A 22,202-nucleotide genomic window follows, 5' to 3' on the forward strand; every position below is an offset into this window, starting at 1 on the left:
GTTTGTTTTCTCACCAGGAGGACCTCAGCCGATCTTGATAAGAAGGTACGACATTGCCTTAGTTACATGTTGTTGGTGAGTCGTCATGAAACTTGCGTTGCTTTTCACCTTCGTGGTCCTGGGTAAGTGTTCTGACGAAATGTGTTGGATTTCGAAAGCGTAGCCAAGGGAGGGTGGCGTGAGTGTGTCTTGAGGTCAGGGTGTGTGTGTGTTTGAGTCTGTCAGGGATTTGGGGTTACTGTGCGTGTGTTGTACTATGTATATGGTGTGCCTAGCGTGCTTATATATATATATATATATATATATATATATATATATATATATATATATATATGTATATATATATTATAATGGCTATATATATATATATATTAATTTGGCTATATCTATATATACATATATATATATATATATATATATATATATTTATTTATACATATATACAAATGTTTGCATATATATGTTTATATATACATATATACAAATGTTTACATATATATACACATGTGTATATATACATACATATTTATACATACATGTATATTCATACATGTGTGTATATATATATATATATATATATATATATATATATATATATATATATATATATAAAATACATGTATGTATAAATCACACACAAGAAGATAGATATAAATAGATAGACATAAATATACAATATGAATGTGTGTATGTGTGTACATATATGTATGTGTACATATATACATATTCCCATATAGTATATAGCATAAAATCACACAGTATGTGAGTGAACATACTGTACATTAGTGATAATAATAACATAACTACAATGGCAATGATCATAATAATGTTAACAATAACAATAATAACAGCATAAACACTGTTTCCCTCCCAGCGCTTGGCCAGGATGCGTGTGACTTCGTCTGCACTGATGAATGGGACCCGGTGTGTGGCAGCGATGACGTCACATACTCCAACAAGTGCGAACTCGAACTGGCCGATTGTCTGAGCGATGGCGAGATCACTTTGGTAAGGACGTGGGTTGTTTGTTAAATTAGTTTTTGTTTCTTTTTCTTTTTCTACTTTATGTGTGTATGTATGTACGTGTGTGTGTGTGTGTACTGGATATTTAGCATCATTCTTTGATTTTTTATCTATTAGCCAATAGTTTTTGTTTTATTTAAAGCACCTATTTATAACTATCATTCGGGTGTTCATCATATTACTCCAACTTTGTTGCATAAATCCTTATATACTCCTCTGCCTTCAGTTTCATTCCTCCATCACATAGCTCAATCCTCGTGTCGAAATACCTACCATTTACCCACGAATTCCCATCACTTACCTTAATCCCTTTTCATTAACCTTTATTTCGCTACTCATCTTTTTTTCTTCTTCTTCTTCTTAATATAATTTCCAGGCTTATGATGGTCAGTGTTTTACTATTCACTCATCCTTTGCAATGGTGTTTGTTCATTCCAGGCTCATAATGGGGAGTGTGGAAGTGAGTGCCCTGAGGAGTGGGTTCCCGTATGTGGCACTGACGGTGTCACTCAGGCCAACCTCTGCTTCCTGGAATTAGCATCTGCTCAGGATGATGACTTGCAATTGGTAACTTGGTCTGTCTTTTTATCTGCCTGTTTAAGTGATTATTTATTTATTTACCTATTTATTTATCTCCTAAATCATGTCGAATTATTTGTCTCTGTTCTGATATTTGTCCATCTAAATGTCTATCTGTCTATATGTGTATTTAATTTTATATTTATGTCTGTTTATCTTTCTGTGTGTGGATGTATGTACATATCTATCTATCTGTTTAATGATTAATGTTTGCCTATCTATTTACCCATGTATCTGCCCTTCTGAATATCTATCTATATCTTTCTATGCTCTATCAGTTGCCTCAGTTTGTCTATTTATCTAAATATTCATCTATTTATCGATTTAAATATTCATTTGTCTATTTATTTACATATTTATTTCTTTGTTTAATAATATATCTGGGTTTGTCGGTCTATTTGTAAATCCTCCATCTGTTTATCTATCCATATATATGGTTATATGTCCCTCTGTTTATATGGCTATTTACCCGCCTCATTAACCCAATTGACGCGGGTGGCGAGACTACAATGCCATGCCCACTGTAATAAAAGATTATTTATTGTCTTTTGTACATAGATGGCTCTACAAATGCTTAGTCACCAAGGAGTCAGCTATTAGTCTTACCTATCTCTAATGTTTACCCTTTTCTTTAATTTTTTTGAAAGCTTCATTCCTATTATTTTGTTGTATTAATATTTTAATAACAATTTAATAATCATAATATCAATAAGAATGATAACAATGTCAATACTAATAGTATTGGAAAGAAAGACACGTTTCCCACCAATTCAAGGAATGGGGAAATCAGGAATCGGTAACTAAAACCTACTGATAGACTCCTTGGTGGCTGAGCACACGTGGAGCCATCTGTATGTAACGAAACTCACCAAAATCTAAAGGGGACTAGATGAACCCGCTGACTTTGGGTGAATTGCCTTTGTTTGTCTGTCTATGTATATATTCCCTATCATTTACGTGCAGATAGGTTTAGCAGATCGATAGATTGATAATTGTAAAAATAGATGAATAATTGCACAGATAGATAGATAAGGAAATAAATAATGTTATCTACTTGTACAAATTGGTGTACAAGTAGATAGATAAGTGGGTGAATAATTGTACATATAATTATAATAGCAGATAGATAATTGTACAAAATAGGAAATTAATTATGCAAATAGTTGGATAATCGGATAGATCATTGTACAAATAGACAGGTAAGCAGATCAGTAATTTTTTTCCTCACCTCCCCCCCCCCCCAACCTCAGGCCTACCCAGGCGAGTGCCTCCCACCCATAGAAGACGTCGTGGCACCCTGCGAACCTGCGATGGCCGGCGAGGACTGTGGCACCCATGTCTACTCTCCCCTGTGCGAGGTGTCTGGCACTACCTACAGGACCCTTTGTGATCTGTGCCAGGCTATGTATTTGGCACAGGCTGGCGGCGAGAATATTATATATGTGGTTGATCATCTTGGTAAAAAAAAAAAGAGAATTGGTTTTATGGATTTTAATTGGTGTATTATCGCTGTGTGCGTGCGTGCGTGCGTACGTGCGTGTGCGTGCGTGTGTGTGTGTGTGTGTGTGTGTGTGTGTGTGTGTGTGCGCGCGCGCGTGCGCGTGTGTTTGTGTGTGTGTGTGCGTGTGTGTGTGTATGTATGTATGTATGTATTAATGGGTTTCGGTCAGATTGTCTTCCTTTCACTGTCTATTTGTCTCCCACCCCCCCTTGTGTGTGTGTGTGTTTTTGTTGTGCGTAAGCGTTGGCACACATTTTTTGTCCCTCCCCCCTCCCCCTCTTCTCTCTCTCTCTCTCTCTCTCTCTCTCTCTCTCTCTCTCTCTCTCTCTCTTTTTCTTTCTCTTTTTCTTTCTCTTTCTCTTTTCTCCCTCCCTCCCTCCTCCCTCCCTCCCTCCCGCTTTCTCTTTCCCTGCAATGATAATAAATAACAACGATGATAATAACAATAATATCAAATATGATGAAATTAATCTCTGTCCTATTTACCCATTTCCCACAGGTCCCTGCGAGGTATGAGTGCCTAAACCAAGTGCCACTCAAGGGGCCATAAAGAGTCTCTGGTGTTGAACTTTTTTTTACAAAAAAATAAATTAACAAAAATTTTTTTTGTTTTAAACCCCCCTAAGCTTGCTCATTGTACTGTAAAAAAGTGTACATACATACATGCGTTCATACACGTGTACATACATACAATCATACATAAACTATAGATAATGATAATAGCGTAATAGTTACCAGTCATATTTAATCATGGTTTATATGTGTACACCTCTATAAGCATACAAATACATATAGAAACGCATAAACAAGGACCCACATAGGTCTACACACACACACAAAACACCATTATAATATTTTATATATATATATTTTAAAATATATATAATATAATTTTATATATTTATGCAATCTCTCTCTATTATTTGTATATATATATATATATATATATAAATATATATATATATATATATGCATCTATACACATATAGATATATAAGCATATATGTAAATCCCTATATACATATTTTTAATATAAACACAATATAGAAATTTTAAAATAAAAAAATTATATTATATATATATATATTGTATATATTATATATATTATATATAATATATATAAAATATATATATGTAAATTTAAAAAACATTATTACATAAAAACATTTATACATATATGTGTATATATACACAAATAAATACATATAGATATAATGCGTAATATATTAAATTTATTTAATATATTATTATAATAATATTTCTTTTTTTTAAAACGGTAGATTCATGTCTGACCGCCGGGGTCACAGCTGATATTAAATTGATTTTTCATGTTGTGATGCTTTTGGGAGTGAGTACGTGGGGGGCCCCCATTCCCTTTCCACGGAGAGTGTATAAAGTGGATAATTTTATTTTGTTACAGGGTGTGGGTAATTCTTTTCTATTACCAGTGGACACGTGGCTGTTTTCCACGTGGATCCAAATGTCCCAAATAAGACCACCCGCTCGCGAGGGCGGGGGGTTTCACATTTTATATCTGACCTCGTTTGACCGGGAGTTCGTGCTAAGCTGCCACCGCACTAAGGTCAGCTCCGCCCTCTCTCCGGGCAGCTGACCGTGACCTCCGCGCGGCCCTATAACCCGTATAACTAAAACATGTCCTTTTATACTTCGTGGTGTCAACTCTCAGAAATAAAGAGTCAAGCCGTTAACAAGTATAACTACCCTCTGTTCACCATTGTACTAAGGATGATACCCTTTTTACAGTCTGGGGGCAGCGAGGGCCTTTTGCATCCTTTTGGCATGCAACACGGACACACCACCCCCGAAGAAAATCCGCTCGACCGCTTCAAGACATGGCTAAAAAAAAAAAAAAAACACGTAAGTACACGTTGGGCCCCTTTCTTATTCTTTTCCCTTCCTTCTCCCATACATGTGTTAGCCGTTGTTTTTTGTTGGGTTAAAAGGTGCTAATGACAGCAAATGGCACTTTCTCCACTATTCTTCCACCTCAGATCGCATTTCCGTGCGATCGAGTATGTGATCAATAAACATGAATATCGTTCGTTAGTAAAGTAATTAATTATTTTCTCTCGTTTTTAGAGATTTATATTTTCATCTGCAACGAATTTAACGCGTTCGTGATTTTATCTTATCAGGAATACCATTTCTTTTTATCTCGTTCCAAACCCCTCGCGCCCGACCTGACCTTCCCTTTTTTTTCTTTTGCGGTCACTTTGGATTAGAAAAAGGTTAATTTCCTATTTTGACCTGACCTCACTTCTCTTTTCCCGGTCGGTGGGGCGTGGGTAGTTTCAGATGATCATTGTTACATTGTTTTTTGGTGACACGTTCAAATTCGGCGCTAGAACGAAGTATGTAACGGAAATTCATTAAAATTCATTAGTTGAATATAGCGTAGGATCTTCCCCCATATCATAGTGCACAGGATTGCCCGATATTGCCCCGGGGGTTTTGCGTAAACGCCTAATAGATCTGCGTCCGTCGTTCGAGAGTAAAGTTATTCGTTCGTTTCGGCTCCCTTTGAGTCGGTGTGACCCGCGGTTACGTCCGTTAATTAATGTAGGACTAGGGTTTAAGCTAGAATCATTATTCGCTTATTAATCACACCTTTCTCACCCTCTTTGAAGTCGCTTGCATTTTTTGGGTACCCCCCAAGCGTTTGTGGTTTTTCGTGAATTATATACCCCTTCGGGAATTTGCGAGCGCCCTTACAGAATACGCAAAAGAGAGCAGATATTATATTCCTGGCTCGAGTCGCTTCAGTCATATACGGCATTTGGGTATAGGATCCCCCGTTATTGAGTTTATTGAAGTCTGACGTGCAAAGCTAGACATGTACCTCGGCAGTTCAGTTTTTCTGACCCCGAGAAGATTTGCTTGATAAAAAATTTGGCGAATTTTTTTTTTCATGTCACCATTCTTTCCCATGCGACATTCTGTTGGGCATATCTTATTGTTAAATTTCAATGTGGTAGTTGAAATAATCTTAACAGCTAGCATTGCTAATTTATTTTAGTTTTATTATAGTGAACGCTAATATCGTGTTTGTGATTCATTCTCTGTGTGAGGTCACTCTCGTTCCCTCTCATTACCGTTTAGCTGTCACTCACACACGAAATACACACACACATTCAGCTCACTCACACACACGGGATAAAAGAAAACTGACCCTTTTCATTGTCTTATGGCCGGCGTAAAGATTTATTAGGGTATCTCTTTACCCGCAATTTTGTCTGTCGTGACGAGTGGTTCGTACATAAATTTACAAGTTACATCTATTTCTTATCGTGTGACGACTATGGTTCAAATAGATCTTCGCGGATCGCCGATGTCGTTCCCTTATCTATTCTCATATCTATCAGAGATGTAGGGTTAGTTCAAATAGGTCTATGCGGCCCGCTACTGACATCTCCCTCTTCTATTTTCTTCTTTACCTTTGTGAAAATAAAACACAAAATGAAAAAAAAAGACGAAAATAAATTAAAAACCAACATTAAAAACCGTAAATTTGTTATAATAACCGGCTAGTGGTAATTCACCCCATCTTCTCTGTTGCCTTTCTTTTTCTCTTTACTCTGGCCTTACGTGTATGATCTGGCTCCCCGACTTTATATTGCAGTCGGACCGGGCACGGCACCAGGGAGGGCCCTTAGGATGCTGTAAGAAGGACGTCATCGAAATCGCCATAGGCCACGGACCAGGGTTTTCGTCAGAAAAGGTGTTGCCTGCCAGACTCCCCGTAGAATCCCGCGAACCAGCACCTTTGCCGCAGGTATCAGTCGCCCAGAATGCTGTGCCTGGCGGACGCCTGCAGATCCGGTCAACTCCAGGAGCCGTAGCGCAGATATCAGCAGCCCCGAGATGCGCCCCTGCCCGACGCCCGTAGATTTCCCGGGTGAAGATTACGAGGACGTGTGGACGCGAGAAGGACCTGGACGAGATCTGTGAGGACGTGTGGACGAGGACGCCGCCCGGTTAGGCCTGGGCCAGGACTACGAGGAGGTCCAAACGAATCCGAAGTCAAGGAGGACCTTTGCGAGACTTTTTGAGGACGTGTGAACGAGGACGGACAGTTACACAGAGGACCAGGAGATTAGGACGACAGGGACGAGAAGCCACGAAAAGGCACCAGGACGACGCACGAAACGAGACGACCAGCCAAGTTAGGTCACCCTTGAAGGCGCCTCGAGGGCGAGGCGCGAGTAGGTGGCCGAGCAATATAAAAATGTGGATAATTCTATTTTTGTTACAGGATGTGGATAATTCTAAATTTTTATTACCAGTGGACCACGTGGCTGTTTTCCACGTGGATCCAAATGTCCCCAAAAAAGAACCACCCGCTCAGCGAGGGCGGAGGTCCATTTTTATCTGACCTCGTTTGACCGGGAGTTCGTGCTAAAACTGCCACCGCACTAAGGTCAGCTCCGCCCTCCCCTCCGGGCAGCTGACCGTGACCTCCGCGCGGCCCTATAACCCCGTATAACTAAACATGTCGTGTTCTTTATACTTCGTGGTGTCAACTCTCAGACATAAAGAGTCAAACCGTTAACAAGTATAACTACCCTCTGTTCACCATTGTACTAAGGATGATAGCCTTTTACAGAGTGCCGGTGGTACCTTTTTAGGTAATCATTCTCTCTATTTCTCCGGGCTTGGGACCAGCACTTGACTTGGGCTGGCTGGGCCCCCCCATGGGTAGGTTTGCAATCAAGGTGAAGTTCCTTGCCCAAGGGAACAACGTGGCGGTCGGTGACCTCGAAACCCCCGAATTCAGATTCCCCTCGTGACAGTCTTGATTCCGACGCTCTAACCATTCGCCACCGCCCGGCCTTGACGATCATGGGCTTCCATGATTTTTTCTTAGCAATTTAGAGCGGTGGTTTGCCATTGCCTTCCGCCCGGTGTTTTTATTGAGTCACCATCTCTATTTACCCGGCACTGACTTGAGCTGGCTTGGCCACCCAGTGGCTAGGCAGGCAATCGAAGTGAAGCTCCTTGCCCAAGGGAACAACGCGCCGGCCGGTGACTTGAACCCTCGAACTCAGATTGCCCTCGTGACAGTCTTGAGCCCGACGCTCTAACCATTCGGCCACCGCGGCCCCATATATAATATATATATATATATATATATATATATATATTTATATAAATACATATATATATGTACTGTTCCTTTCCATAGTTCCTCCCTCCCCCAGTTTGCGCTAATGGTTATATGACGTAGGCCTTTGCTCACAAAATGTAACTTTGTAATTTGTAACCACAATCCCACTTCGTGTATACGACTTTATCGTACGTAAATGATAGGTAATATGAAGTACGAAACTAATAATTGTAATAACGTAGACTCCTCACAAACTATCATACGAATGCGACGCTAGAGTCTTGATTTCGGCGTTGATTTGAATTAGTAATCAATGATTACTTGTATATCAGAATGTCTTGATTTATACAAAAATGTAATGCTAGTAAAATATTTGCAAAGTTTACCTAAATTGCAGACGTTGTCATGGTTAATGAATAAGTAACAGTCAGCGTAATCCGAAGTCTAGGCTATATCATCGCATTCGCATGGTTTGCAATAGTAGTAACTAGGTCCCGAGTTGCAACCCTCCAGACGGGCGAGTCCCAAGCACGGAGGAACAGAAGTAGTTCCTTCTTGTGATATATATATATATACGCACACACACACGCACACACACATACACATATATACATACGTACATGCAATATATGTCCATTTATACATATACATACATACCATATATATATATATACACATGCATGTATATATGTATGTATATACACACATACATATATACATGCGTACATGCATATATATGTGTACATATATACACATACATACATACTATATATGTACATATATGCACACACACACACACACACACACACACACACACACACACACACACACACACACACACACACAACACACACATATATATATATATATACATATATATATATATATATATATATATATTATATATATATATATATGTAAAATATATAATATATATATATTGTGTGTGTGTGTGTGTGGTGTGTGTGTGTGGTGTTGTGTGTGTGTTACGTAAATGTAAATATATATATATATATAATATATATATATATATATAATTTTATATATTTATTATTATATATATATATATATATATTATATATAAAATATATGCACAACATTTATATACCCATATGTGTGCGTGTGTGTGTATGTATATGTATAAACACACACACACACACACACACACACACACACACACACACACCACACACACACACACACACAACATATTATATATATATATTATATATATATATATATATATATATATGTATATATATACATATATATATATATATATATATATATATATATAAATATATATATATATATATATATATAATAATTATATGTATATATACATGTTTAAAATACCACATACCTCTCTCTCCCCTCTCTCTCCTCTCTCTCTTCTCTCTCTTTCTATATATAATATAATAATATATATTTTATATATATATTAAAAAACATATATATATATTAATATATAGCACATATGTATATGTAAATTAGCGCGTGTAATATAATTTTAAAATTATATATATTATATATATATATATATATATATATATATAATATATATGCACACACATACACACAATAATATATATATATATATATATATATATATATATAATATATATATATATATATGTATATATAAAATATAATATATATATATGTGTGTGTGTGTGTGTGTGTGTGTGTGTGTGTGTGTTGTGTTGTATGTGTGTGTGTATGTGTATGTATATATAAGTATACATATATATTATATATATATATATATAATATATATATATATACATATATATATATATTATATATATTATTATATATATATTATAAAATATTATCGCCAGACAACACACAACACCACACACCACACACACACAACACACACACACACACACCACACACACACACACACACACACATATATATATATATATATATATATATATATATATATATATATATATATGTATATATACATACACATAACACATATGTATATAGATGGGTAGATATAGATATAAAGAAAATGGACTGAGAAAAAGAGCGAGATGAGATCGTTCTCTATAGAATGAAAAACGGATATAAATATTTCGGAATTTGGAAAACTGGAAACATTTATTGGCCACAGGAGTCACTACGTACTTATTTCTTATTTTCCTGTTTCATTATTTTTTCCTCGGGACGATTGTCTTGAAACGACCTTTTTTCTCGTTTAAAAGACTTACAGGCAAGGAAATAACAATAAATGGTAATAAACACGGTTAACAATAATCAACAGATGAACAAATCAATTAATTAAATAAAACGAGATCTATAAAAAGTGATCAAATCATTAAAAAGGGAGTTGGATTCCATCTCCCACGAAGACCGAATGATGACGTCACTTGTTGCCATGGGAACGAGACGGAGGCGGACATGACAATGACAACAGATTAAAAGAAAGGAGAAAAGAAAGCAAGACATTATCTAACTGATGGCAGGGTGATTTTAACGGGAATAGAATATTCGGAGACGTATAAGATATGCAAATTGAATTAATTATTGATTTGTTTTAAGGGCCAGTAAGGAAAATGTCTGTGATACTTCGCGTCTCATTTGACCCTCCCGGATCCCCAATGCAACCCTTCCCACGTCCCTTATCTCGTCCCCTTCCCTTTCCCGCCTTCCCTTGTCCCCTACCCCCCCCCCCTTCCCCTACCTGTTCTGACACTCCACCTGGCACTAAGTGGCACTGTTTCCTATTTTTGCCCTTTTTCCTTAGATTCTGAGGTCATATATAAAGGGGTCGGTGGATCTCGGGGCATACAATTGCGCGCCATGAAGAGCTATTGGTTCCTGTCTCTCTTCCTCCTCGGTGAGTGCGCCGCTTCTCATCCAACACAGATTAGGGGGAGTTTGGGCTAAGATTCGGAGACTTTTCTAGACTTCGAAGATTTTTTTCGTGTTTTCGATAGCGATGTATTTCGCTATGGGGTAGGCTTAGAATTACCTCGTAGAAATATTTTCTGTGTTTTGTTTCTATGGATTATCATTCTAATGGAACGAACTTTGAATAAAGTAAAGGGTGGAGTCAGACAAACAGATAGTACGATAGTTAAACAGACAGACAGACATTAGATTTTCCTTTACCTTATTTCCTCGCCCTCAGCCTCTGGGCAGGACACGTGTGACCTCCCATGCCACTACCACTTGGACCCGTGTGTGGCTCCGACGGGGTCACGTACCCCAACCGTGAGCCTCCAGGTCCCCCGACCCCAAAGTGACAAAGATTTCACTGGTAGGGATAGACCCTATTTTTTTCGTTCTTTTTTAAGGGAATATTATAAGCCGTGTAGATGTGAATAAAACAGAGTGGTTTATGCCTGAAAATTTAGTGGGCCGCATGGAACGGGGTCAAAGGGAAATTTATATGTTTCCCATTTTCCAAAATTCCGATATGTTTATACCCGTTTTTCAGTTTATGAAAAACGTCCTCATTTCGGTCTTTTTCTGAGCAATCTCAGTCCCTTTTCTTCACACACACACACACACACACACACACAACAACACACACATAAAAACACAACACACACAAACATAACCACACACAACACACCACACCAACACACACCCCCACACACCTACACACACACACACACTAACACACCACACACACCACACACCACACACACACACAAAAACCAAAAAACACACACACACACACACACACACCCCACATAACACATCACACACACCACACAACACACACACACAACCACACACCACACACACACAACACAATTCCCAGTTTTATTTCTGAGTTTCCCTTTCCCGGGCCATCGGGAAGTCCCAAGCGCCTTGTGCGTCGGCTCCCCCTACAACTACGACCCCGTGTGTGGCACCGACGGGGTCACGTACCCCAAACCTGTGCAGCCTCCAGATCGCCGGCTGCCTTAGCGATCAAGACTTGACGCTGGTGAGTGTAAAGATCCTATGGTCTTATATTTGGCAGTGTTTACGTGAAATATATTTTTTTTTCCTGTGCAACCCCTCTTTTTTGATTTTGGCCCCCCAACATGGGGGCGCCCTGGAGATTACAAAGACAACTCGTGCAATTTCGTCTCAACGAACACCCACGCCTCTCACTCGTCGAGATCGTTTTTTTTTTTTTTTCTTTTAGTACGTCATTTCATTACTTTATTTCCACATTTGATTCATCCTTTTTTTTACTCTCCTCGCTAGGCCTACCCGGGCGAGTGCAAAGACGACTGTGACTTGGATTGCCCCGCCAACTACGACCCCGTGTGTGGCTCCGACGGGGTCACGTACCCCAACCTGTGCAGCCTCCAGGTCGCCGACTGCCTTAGCGATCAAACATGCTTGGTGAGTTGGGAAAAGGGGGGGTTGGGAACCAGGCAGTCTGACCCCCTATAATGACTGGCACTGGTTCCGATTCTTGGGCAATTTCGAATAATTCTGGGTTTGAAGCGAATAAGGTCGATGCGAATAGATACAGGACTGGCGTATTTTTTTCTTGATAAAGGCTTCGAAACACCGTCTAGGCCGATCAGAATAAGAGATACACACATAGTGATTACGATATTTGGGGCTAATAGACGTAATAATAGGGCTGAAAAAACCGCTTTAAACCTCGGGGTTTGGAGGCTAAATGGTGTTCAGAAAAATTTAATACAGGAATATGGGAATACGTGGTCCCACGTGGAATTCGGAAGCGCAATTGTACTTTTTGAAACGTCTAGATGGGAAATTTCAGGTAATGAAAACTACCTGTTAATAACCGATCGCTTGTGTTATAAGCAATCATCCTTTTTAACGGACAATTCAGTAATCAGAACATTGTTTAGACGTTTACTGCATATGTATCTATATCAAATTGTAATATGTATTTGTGTGTGTATAGCTATATATTTCAGCCTCTCTATCCATCTATATATACATATAGATAAAGAGATAGATAGATAGGTAAATAGATATAGATAGTTATATAGAGATAGATGTATAGATGGATAGACAGACAGGCATACAGATAGATAGATAAAGCTAGATAGACAGAGGGAAAGAGAGAGAGATTGACTGACTGACTGATAGATAGACAGATAGATATAGAGATAGAGAGATAGATAGGTAGACAGATAGCTAAACAGATAAGCAGAGAAATTTATGGAAACATAGACTGATTGCTTGATTGATTGATAAACAGATAGATGGATAGATAGACAGAGAGATAGAAAGATAGATAGATGGACAGATAGATTTATAGACAGATAGAAAGATAGACTTATAGATAGATAGATAACTAAACAAATAGATAGGTGGTTAGGTGGATGAACAGATAGATACATATATATATATATATATATAAATCTGTGTACCTGCATATACTTCATACCCCCCCCCCCCCCGACAGGCTCACCAGGGAGAGTGCCAAGCGCCTTGTGACGTCGGCTGCCCCTACAACTACGACCCCGTGTGTGGCACCGACGGGGTCACGTACCCCAACCTGTGCAGCCTCCAGGTCGCCGACTGCCTTAGCGATCAAGACATTGCTCTGGTGAGTCTGGGGAAGGAGGCGGTTGGGGAACCGGCAGTCTGACCCCCTAGAATGACTGGCACTGGTTCCGATTCTTGGGCAATTTCGAATAATTCTGGGTTTGAAGCGAATAAGGTCGATGCAAATAGATACAGGACTGGCGTATTTTTTTTCTTGATTACAAGGCTTCGAAACTACGCAGTCTAGGCCGCATGCAGGATAGAGAGATACACACATAGATTGATTGACAGATATTGGGCTAATAGACAGATAGATAGATAGGGCTGAAGAAAACCGCTTGAACCTCGGCGTTGTGGAGGCTACATGGTGTTCAGAAATTCATATGACAGGAATATGGGAATACGCGTTATTGTAATTCGGAAGCGCAATTGTACTTTTTGAAACGTCTAGATGGGAAATTTCAGGTAATGATTTGTATTCCACGTCAAAGTCAAAGAATAAAGAGAATAATCATGATGTTTGAGATTAGACAGGGTGATGATAACTGTGATTTTGATTACGATTACGTTTATAGGATTCTCTGTAATTATTTTCACACTAAAAGCATTTGTGTGAGCTCTGATTCTATGCCATGAACTTAGGAACTTAGAGGTAGCTATACAAACTATCCAAACTATCTTTACCTTCTTTATATCTTTTATCATTGTATTAGTGTAATCTTAAGGCTTAATTTTATATCATACTCGGCAGGCATACCCGGGAGAGTGCCAGGCGAGGCGGGAAGCGTGTGACCTCCTCTGCCCCGCCAACTATGACCCCGTGTGTGGCACCGACGGGGTCACGTACCCCAACCTGTGCAACTTGCAGGCCGCCGACTGTCTCAGTGAGAACGACATAACCCTGGTGAGTGAGTCACTTTGTAAACTTTTCTAAAACTTCACTCATTGCTTAATGATAAAGATAATCATCCAGATTGTGTGATATTCTGTGGTGTTCCAGACTGAATAGTTGCAATCATCAGGTGAAAATTAAAAGTCGTTTGTATCGGTGATGACGATATCACAAAACTACCTGTTAATAACCGATCGCTTGTGTTATAAGCAATCATCCTTTTTAACGGACAATTCAGTAATCAGAACATTGTTTAGACGTTTACTGCATATGTATCTATATCTATTTGTAATATGTATTTGTGTGTCTATAACTCTGTAGGTACATCTGCCAACCTCTCTATCCATCTATACATACATATAGATAAAGAGATAGATAGATAGGTAAATAGATATAGATAGATGTATAGATGGATAGACAAACAGGCATACAGATAGATAGATAAAGCTAGATAGACAGAGGGAAAGAGAGAGAGAGAGAGATTGACTGACTGCCTGATAGATAGACAGATAGATATAGAGATAGAGAGATAGATAGGCAGACAGATAGCTAAACAGATAAGCAGAGAAATAGATGGAAAGATAGATTGATTGATTGATAAACAGATAGACAGAGAGATAGAAAGATAGATAGATGGACAGATAGATTTATAGACATATAGAAAGACTTATAGATAAATAGATATCTAAACAAATAGATAGGTGGTTAGGTGGATGAACAGATAGATACATATATATATATATATATATATATATATATATATATATATATATATATATATACATATATATATATATATATATAAATCTGTGTACCTGCATATACATCATAACCCCCCCCCCCCCGACAGGCTCACCAGGGAGAGTGCCAAGCGCCTTGTGACGTCGGCTGCCCCTACAAGTACGACCCCGTGTGTGGCACCGACGGGGTCACGTACCCCAACCTGTGCACCTTGCAGGTCGCCGATTGCCTTAGTGATGAAGATATTGCACTGGTGAGTGTCTGGAACTTATTTTTATTATTGTTGTTATTATTTTTATTATTAGTGTATTTTAATTTTTTTTTTTTTTTTTTTTTTTGATTAACTTATTTTTTCATTATTTTTTATTAAATTATTTTTATCTATTTTTAATTAAATTATTTTTATTTATTTTTAATTAAATTACTTTTATTTATTTTAGATTAAATTATTTTTTTATTATTATTACCATTTCTTTATATCCTTATTAGTTTTATTTATTTATTTTTTTTTTTCAATTCTTACTTTTGATTTTTTTTTCTTTATTTCTATCTCTTTTTTATTCTCTACTTTTTTTCCAATTTCTTCATCTTTTATCTCATTTCTAGTCAGAGATAATTTGAGAATTGAAAAAAAAAAATAATTGGATTAGAATTTTTATCCAATATTTGGTTTGCCATTTAAAATATAGTATTATCTACACACACACACGCACACGCACACGCACACACGCACACGCACAAACACACACACACACACAGATATATATATATATATATATATATATATATATATATATATATATATATATATGTATATGTATTTTTTTTTCTTTTTTTCTTTCTTTCTTTTCTTTTCTTTTCTTTTCTTTTCTTTCTTTTTTCTTCTTGTTTCTTTCTCTTTTTTCTTTCTTTTCTTTCATTCTCTTTCTTTTTCTTTTTCTTTTCTTTCTTTTTCTTTTCTTTTCTTTTCTTTTCTATATCTATCAAATTTATTTAATCAGATTTTATTACATATTATAATCTTCATTCATATTACAAGGATCTGTTTATTTATACATCATACTAATTCATTCATTTTCATTTACTTAATTTTTATCTTCCTTTTATCTATCTATCCACTTCATTTACTTAATTTTTATCTTCCTTTTATCTATCTATCCACTTCATTTACTTAATCTTTATCTTCTTCCTTTTATCTATCTATTGACTTCATTTACTTAATCTTTATCTTCTTTTATCTATCTATATATCTATATATCTATATTATCTATATTCACTTCATTTACTTAATCTTTATCTTTTTTTTATCTATCTATTCACTTCATCGTCTATATTCCAGGCACACACAGGCACTTGCTGATGAAGGAAATGAGGATCTATATAACTCATAAGTTTGTGCTTGTCAGTCAGTCATAATAACAGTTATGAAAATAAGTAAATGTATATGAATGTTATGTAAGTGTAATCGTAAAATCTTATTATGTGATTCGTGTTATGAAATATATTGTAAAAATGTATATCACATATAGTTTATTGAAACTTGTTCAAAATTTATGTTATTTGTGTTAAGTTAATTAAATAAATAGGTCCATGTAATCTTTATTTGATTATCCTACTTATATTGTCTTTCTGAGGAGAGAGAGAAGGGGGGGGGGGAGACAAATAGACAGTGAAAGGAAGGCAAACTGACCGAAACCCAATAATATATACATACATGAATACATATATACATACATACATACACACTCGCACGCACGCACGCACACACACACACACACACACACACACACACACACACACACACACACACACACACACACCACACACACACACACACACACACACACACACAAACATACACACACACACACACACAACACACACACACACACACACACCACACACCCCACACACACACATTATATATATATATATATATATATATATATATATATATATATATATATATATATATATGTATATATATATACACACTGCCGCGATGGTCCAGTGGTTAGAGCACTGGACTCCGACCCTCGTGGTCGCGAGTTCAATTTTCGCCGCGGCAGTCGTAAAAATGCCTGCGTTCTGACTGCTGGCTGCAGCCCGAGAAAACGACGTATCGCCTTGAGAAGTCAAACGCAGGTGTCACAGGGGAAGTCACCGCCGTGGCACAAACTGCGGTTGATTAGGAAGGACATCCAATCAAGCAAGGGAGAGAGAGAGAGAGAGAGAGAGAGAGAGAGAGAGAGAGGAGAGAGAGAGAGAGAGAGAAAGACAGACAGAGAGAGAGAGAGAGAGAAAGACAGAGAGAGAGAGAGAGAAAGAAAGACAGAGAGAGAGAGAGAAAGACAGACAGAGAGAGAGAGAAAGACAGACAGACAGAGAGAGAGAGAGAATTTGAATAATAATAAAAACAAAGGAGAAGAAGATAGTGCTAGACGCAGTTGTAAAAGAAAATATAGAAACAAAAATGCCTATAGAATAGAAGAAGAAAGAAAAAAATTGTATATATATACATGTGTGTGTGTGTTTGTGTGTGTGTGTACGCGTGTGCGTGCGTGTGTGTGTGTGTGTGTGTGTGTGTGTACGCGTGTGCGTGTGTGTGTGTGTGTGGTCGTGTGTTGTTCGTGTCGTGTGTGGTTTGTGTGTTGTGTGTGTGTGTGTGTGTACGCGTGTGCGTGGTTGGTGTCGGTGTGTGTGTGTGTTGTGTGTGTGTTGTGTGTGGGTGGGTGTTGTGTGTGTTTTGTGGGTTTTGATGTGTGTGCGTGTTCGCGGGGAGGTCGAAGTGAAGGTAAAAGTGAGGGAGGAGAGCGAGTAGAGAGAGTGAATGAATGAGATGAGAGAGAGAAGAAGAGAGGAGAGGACGAGAGATTGGAGACGAGATGAGAGCGAGAGAGAGGGTGTGTGCTGTGTGTGTGACTGTGTGTGTGTGTGTGTGTCATCTGTTGCTTGTGTGTGTGTGTGTGTGTGGGTGTGTGTGTGTGTCGTGTGGTGTGTGTGTAGTGTGTGTGTGTGTGTGAGTCATATTGAACAATAATAAAAAAAACACGAGAAAAATATAATTATAGACATTTTAGTAACAAGAAAGAATAATAAGCAAAAATAACGCAGTGTCATCAGGAAACACAAAAAATGTAAATTTGAACATCTCAAAAAAATAATAATAATAATAATACAATGACAGAGGAGAGAGAGAGAGAAAGAAAGAAGACAGAGGGAGAGAAAGACAGAGAAGAGAGAGAGAGAGAAGGAGGAGAGAAGAGAGAGATGACGGAGAGGAGAGAGAGTACGAGAACTTGCAGATGAGAGAACGAGAGAGGTGGAGTGAGAGTGGAGAGAGAGAGGGAGGGATTTGAGTAGAGAGAGAGAGAAGAGAGAGGACACGAGAAGTGGACCGTGAGCGAGACGGAGAGAGGAGATTGAGGGAGAGACGGAGAGAGAGAGACGGAGAGAGAGGAGAGTGAATGAAAATTAAAGAAAGAAGAGAGAGACGGAGAGACCCAGGAGAGAGAGAGAGAAGAGGTCGGAGAGACGAGAGACGAGAGAGTGAGAGAGATCGAGAGAGAGATCGAAGAGAGAGCGCGAGAGGAGAGAGAGAGATGGAGGAGGAGGACGAGGGAGAGAGGGAGAGAAGTTGATGGACGAGAGAGAGAGGAGGAGGAAAGACAAAGGGGACATCCATAGAGCGGAAGGAGAAGAGAAACGAGGAGGATGAGAGGGGGAAAGACAGAACAGAGTGAGAGGAGGAAAGACGAGAGAGAGAGAGAGAATGAGAGAGAAAGCCAGAAGAGAGACGAGAGAGAGAGAAGGGAGAGGAGAGGAGAGAGAGACGGAGAGGACAAGTGGAGATACGAGAGAGAGAGAGAGAGAGGGAGAGAGAGAGAGAGAGAGAGAGACGAGGGATTGATGAGGAGCGAGAAAGGATCCAGAGGATGAGCGAGGATGGAGAGAGAGAGGACAAAGAAGAAGACAGTAGGAGAGAGATCGATGAGAGAGGAAAAGACAGAGAGAGAAAGACAGAGGAGAGAGGAGATTGGAGAGAGGAGAGAGAGAGGAGAGGAGAGGGAGGAGAGAGAGAAGAGAGATAGACGAGAGGAGAGGGAGAGGAGAGAGAGAGAAGAGAGAGAGAGAGAGGAGAGATCAGAGAGAGAGAGAGAGAGAGGATTGAGAGAGAGGAGAGAGAGAGGTGGAGAGAGAAGGAGAGGGGGGGTGAAGAGTGAGGAGAGGAGAGATGAGAGATCGAGAGAGAGATGAGAGATCTCAGAGAGAGAGAGAGAGACAGAGAGAGAGAGTGGAGAGAGAGGGGAGGGAGAGAGAGAGATGAGGAGGATGAGAGAGAGGAGGAGAGAGAGAGAGAGAGAAAGACAGGCAGGAGGTGAGATGAGAGAAGACAGAAGATGGAGATGGAGAGGGGAGAGAGAGAGGAGAAAGGACAGAGTGGAGAGAGAGAGAAATGACAGAGAGAGGCGGAGAGGGAGAGAGAGAGAGGAGAGGAGAGAGAGGAGTATGAGGAGAGAGAAAGTGGAGGAGATGAGGAGACGAGAGATGAGAGAGAGGGAGAGGAGGAGAGAGGGAGAGAGCCGGAGAGAGAGAGAAGAGGAAGGAGAAAGACAGACAGAGATCGGAGAGAGGATGAGAGAAAAAAAGACAGAAGAGAGATGAGAGGAAAAGAGATGACTGAGGAGAGACGCTGAAGAGTGGAGAGGGAGAGAGCGATGAGACTGAGAGAGAGAAGCAGAGAGAGAGGAGATGAGAGAGAGAGAGATGAGAGGAGGAGAGAGGAGAGAGGAGAGAGAGGAGGAGAGAGAGAGAGAGAGAGAGACAGGAAGAGAGAGAGAGAGAGAGAGAGAGGAAGAGGACGAAGAGAGAGAAAGAAAGATCAGTAGAAAGACAAGAGAGAGAATGAGAGAGTTTAGGAGAGAGGAATCAGGATGGAGAGAGGAGAGCGAGGGCGTGACGAGAGAGAGTGCGAGAGAGAGAGAGAGAGAGAGAGGAGAGGGGACCGAGTAGAGAGAGAGAGACGAGGAGAGAGAGAGAGAGAGAGACGAAGTGAGAGACAGACAGAGAGAGCAGATGATTGAGAAGATTACCGGAGAGATGGATGAGAGAGAAGAGAGAGAGAGAGGACCGATGAGAGAGAGAGGAGAGAGAGGACTTGGACAGAGAGATGAGGAAACTAGATGAGAAGAGATGAAACGGGAGAGAGATGAAGAGAGAGGAGAGAGAAGAGACGAGAGAGAGAGAGAGGAGAGAAAGAGAGGAGAGGAGAGACGACCTGAAGAGAGAGAGAGAGGGGAGAGCGATAAGTCGAGAGAGAGAGAGAGAAGAGAGAGAGAGAGACGAGGAGAGAGAGAGGAGGGAGATTGGAAGGAAGAGGAACAGATAGAGACAGAGACAGAGACCGAGAGACGAGGGATTGAAGGGGAGAGAGACGAGAGGAGTCGGCCGAGGTAGAAGAGAGAGGAGAGAGAGAGAAGATGTGAGGACGATGAGAGAGTTTGGGGGTGGCGAGATGAGAGAGAGAGAGAGAGAGAAAGAGAGAGAAAGAGAGAAAGACAGAGAGAAAGAGAAAGACAGAGAGAGAGAGAGATGAGAGATGAGAGAGAGAGGAGAGAGCAAGACAGAGAGAGAGAGAGGGGGGGAGAGGGGGAGGGGGGGGGAACCCAAAGGGGCAGAGAAGAGACTGAGAGAGACGAGCGAGAGAGAGGACGAGGTGAGAGAGAGGAGAGAGAGGAGTGAGAGATGGAGAGAGAGAGGAGAGAGGGAGAGAGAGAGAGAGACGGAGAGAGGAGAAGACAGAGATGAGAGGAGAGACAGACAGAGAGAGAGAGAGAAGAGACGAGGAGGAGAGAGCAGAGAGAGAGAGAGAGATGTGAGACGAGACAGAGATGAGAGAGAGGTTGAGAGACCTGACGAGAGAGAGGAGACGCGGATGAGAGAAACGAGCGGAGAGAGAGAGAGAGAAGAGGAGAGAGAGAGAAGAGGAGTAGAGGAGAGAGAGGAAGAAAGACAGAGGAGAGAGAGAAAGACAGATGAGAGAGAGACAAGCAGAGAGAGAGAGGATTGAGAGAAAAGAAAGAAAGACAGCAGAGAGGAGAGAGAAAAGACAGAGAGAGAGAGGAGAGAGTAGAGAGAGGGGAGTTGGAGACGGAGAGGACGAGAGAGAGAGAGATGCCCGAGGAGGAAGGAGAGGTGAGAGAAGGACTGAGGAGAGAAGAGAGACGAGAAGACGAACGACCGAGATAGAGAGATTTAGAGCAGAGAGGGGATGTGATCGAAGGAAGAGAGAAGACGAGGAAAAGGACAGAGCGGAGAGAGATGGAGGGGAAAGTACAGAGAGGAGATGAGAAGGAGGAAAGAGAGGAGGGAGAGAGACGAGAGAGAGACTAGAGAGGAGAGAGACAGAGAGAGAGAGAGAGAGAGAGAAGAAAGACGAGAGAGAGAGAGAGGAAAGGACAGAGAGAGAGGAGATGGAGGGAAGATGAGAGAGAGAGAGGAGGATGAGAGGAGTGAGAGGAGCGAGAGAGAGCTGGAGAGAGCGACGAGAGAGGAGACGATCGAGGATGGATGAGAGTGGGGGAGAGGAGAAGGAAGAAGGCGGACGAGAGACGAGAGAGAGAGAGATGAGGAAAGGAGAAAAGAAAGACAGAGATGAGAGAGAGAGGAGATGAGAGAGATGACGAGCGAGGAGAGAGAGAGATGGGAGGAGAGAGAGACTGAGATGAGGAGAGGATGCCCGTACACTCGAGACCCGATCGAGAAGAGAGAGGAGAGAGAGAGAGAAGAAGACAGAGAGAGTGAGAGAGAGAGAGAGAGAGGAGAGGATGAGGAGAGCGAGGAGAGGAGAGAGA

At 40.0% G+C, this 22,202-nt stretch overlaps 2 protein-coding genes across 2 annotated transcripts; both read left to right on the top strand.

Annotated features, from left to right (window-relative positions):
* Positions 1-3,696, top strand: LOC119575039 (four-domain proteases inhibitor-like). The gene is made up of 5 exons (XM_037922392.1): positions 1-122; positions 875-1,008; positions 1,462-1,590; positions 2,853-3,060; positions 3,603-3,696. Exons 1-5 carry the CDS (start codon positions 86-88, stop codon positions 3,617-3,619), a joined length of 525 nt encoding a protein of 174 aa, XP_037778320.1. The 5' UTR covers positions 1-85; the 3' UTR covers positions 3,620-3,696.
* A 7,887-nt stretch (positions 3,697-11,583) lies between these two features.
* LOC119575512 (serine protease inhibitor dipetalogastin-like) lies at positions 11,584-16,944 on the top strand. The gene is given in 8 exon segments (XM_037923163.1): positions 11,584-11,617; positions 12,052-12,122; positions 12,124-12,180; positions 12,447-12,587; positions 13,633-13,776; positions 14,467-14,619; positions 15,458-15,601; positions 16,688-16,944. Coding segments are annotated over 8 exon segments (765 nt in total). The 3' UTR covers positions 16,709-16,944.
* Positions 16,945-22,202: the final 5,258 nt, after the last annotated feature.

Source organism: Penaeus monodon, chromosome 7, assembly GCF_015228065.2.
Source record: "Penaeus monodon isolate SGIC_2016 chromosome 7, NSTDA_Pmon_1, whole genome shotgun sequence".
Lineage (NCBI taxonomy): Eukaryota > Metazoa > Arthropoda > Malacostraca > Decapoda > Penaeidae > Penaeus > Penaeus monodon.

Bases quoted from the DNA above. Each gene is read 5' to 3' on its own strand.
- LOC119575039 (XM_037922392.1), top strand. From the start codon at position 86: ATGAAACTTGCGTTGCTTTTCACCTTCGTGGTCCTGG. The intron at 123-874 runs GTAAGTGTTCTG...TTTCCCTCCCAG, and splicing joins TTTCACCTTCGTGGTCCTGG to CGCTTGGCCAGGATGCGTGT. The intron at 1,009-1,461 runs GTAAGGACGTGG...TGTTCATTCCAG, and splicing joins GCGATGGCGAGATCACTTTG to GCTCATAATGGGGAGTGTGG.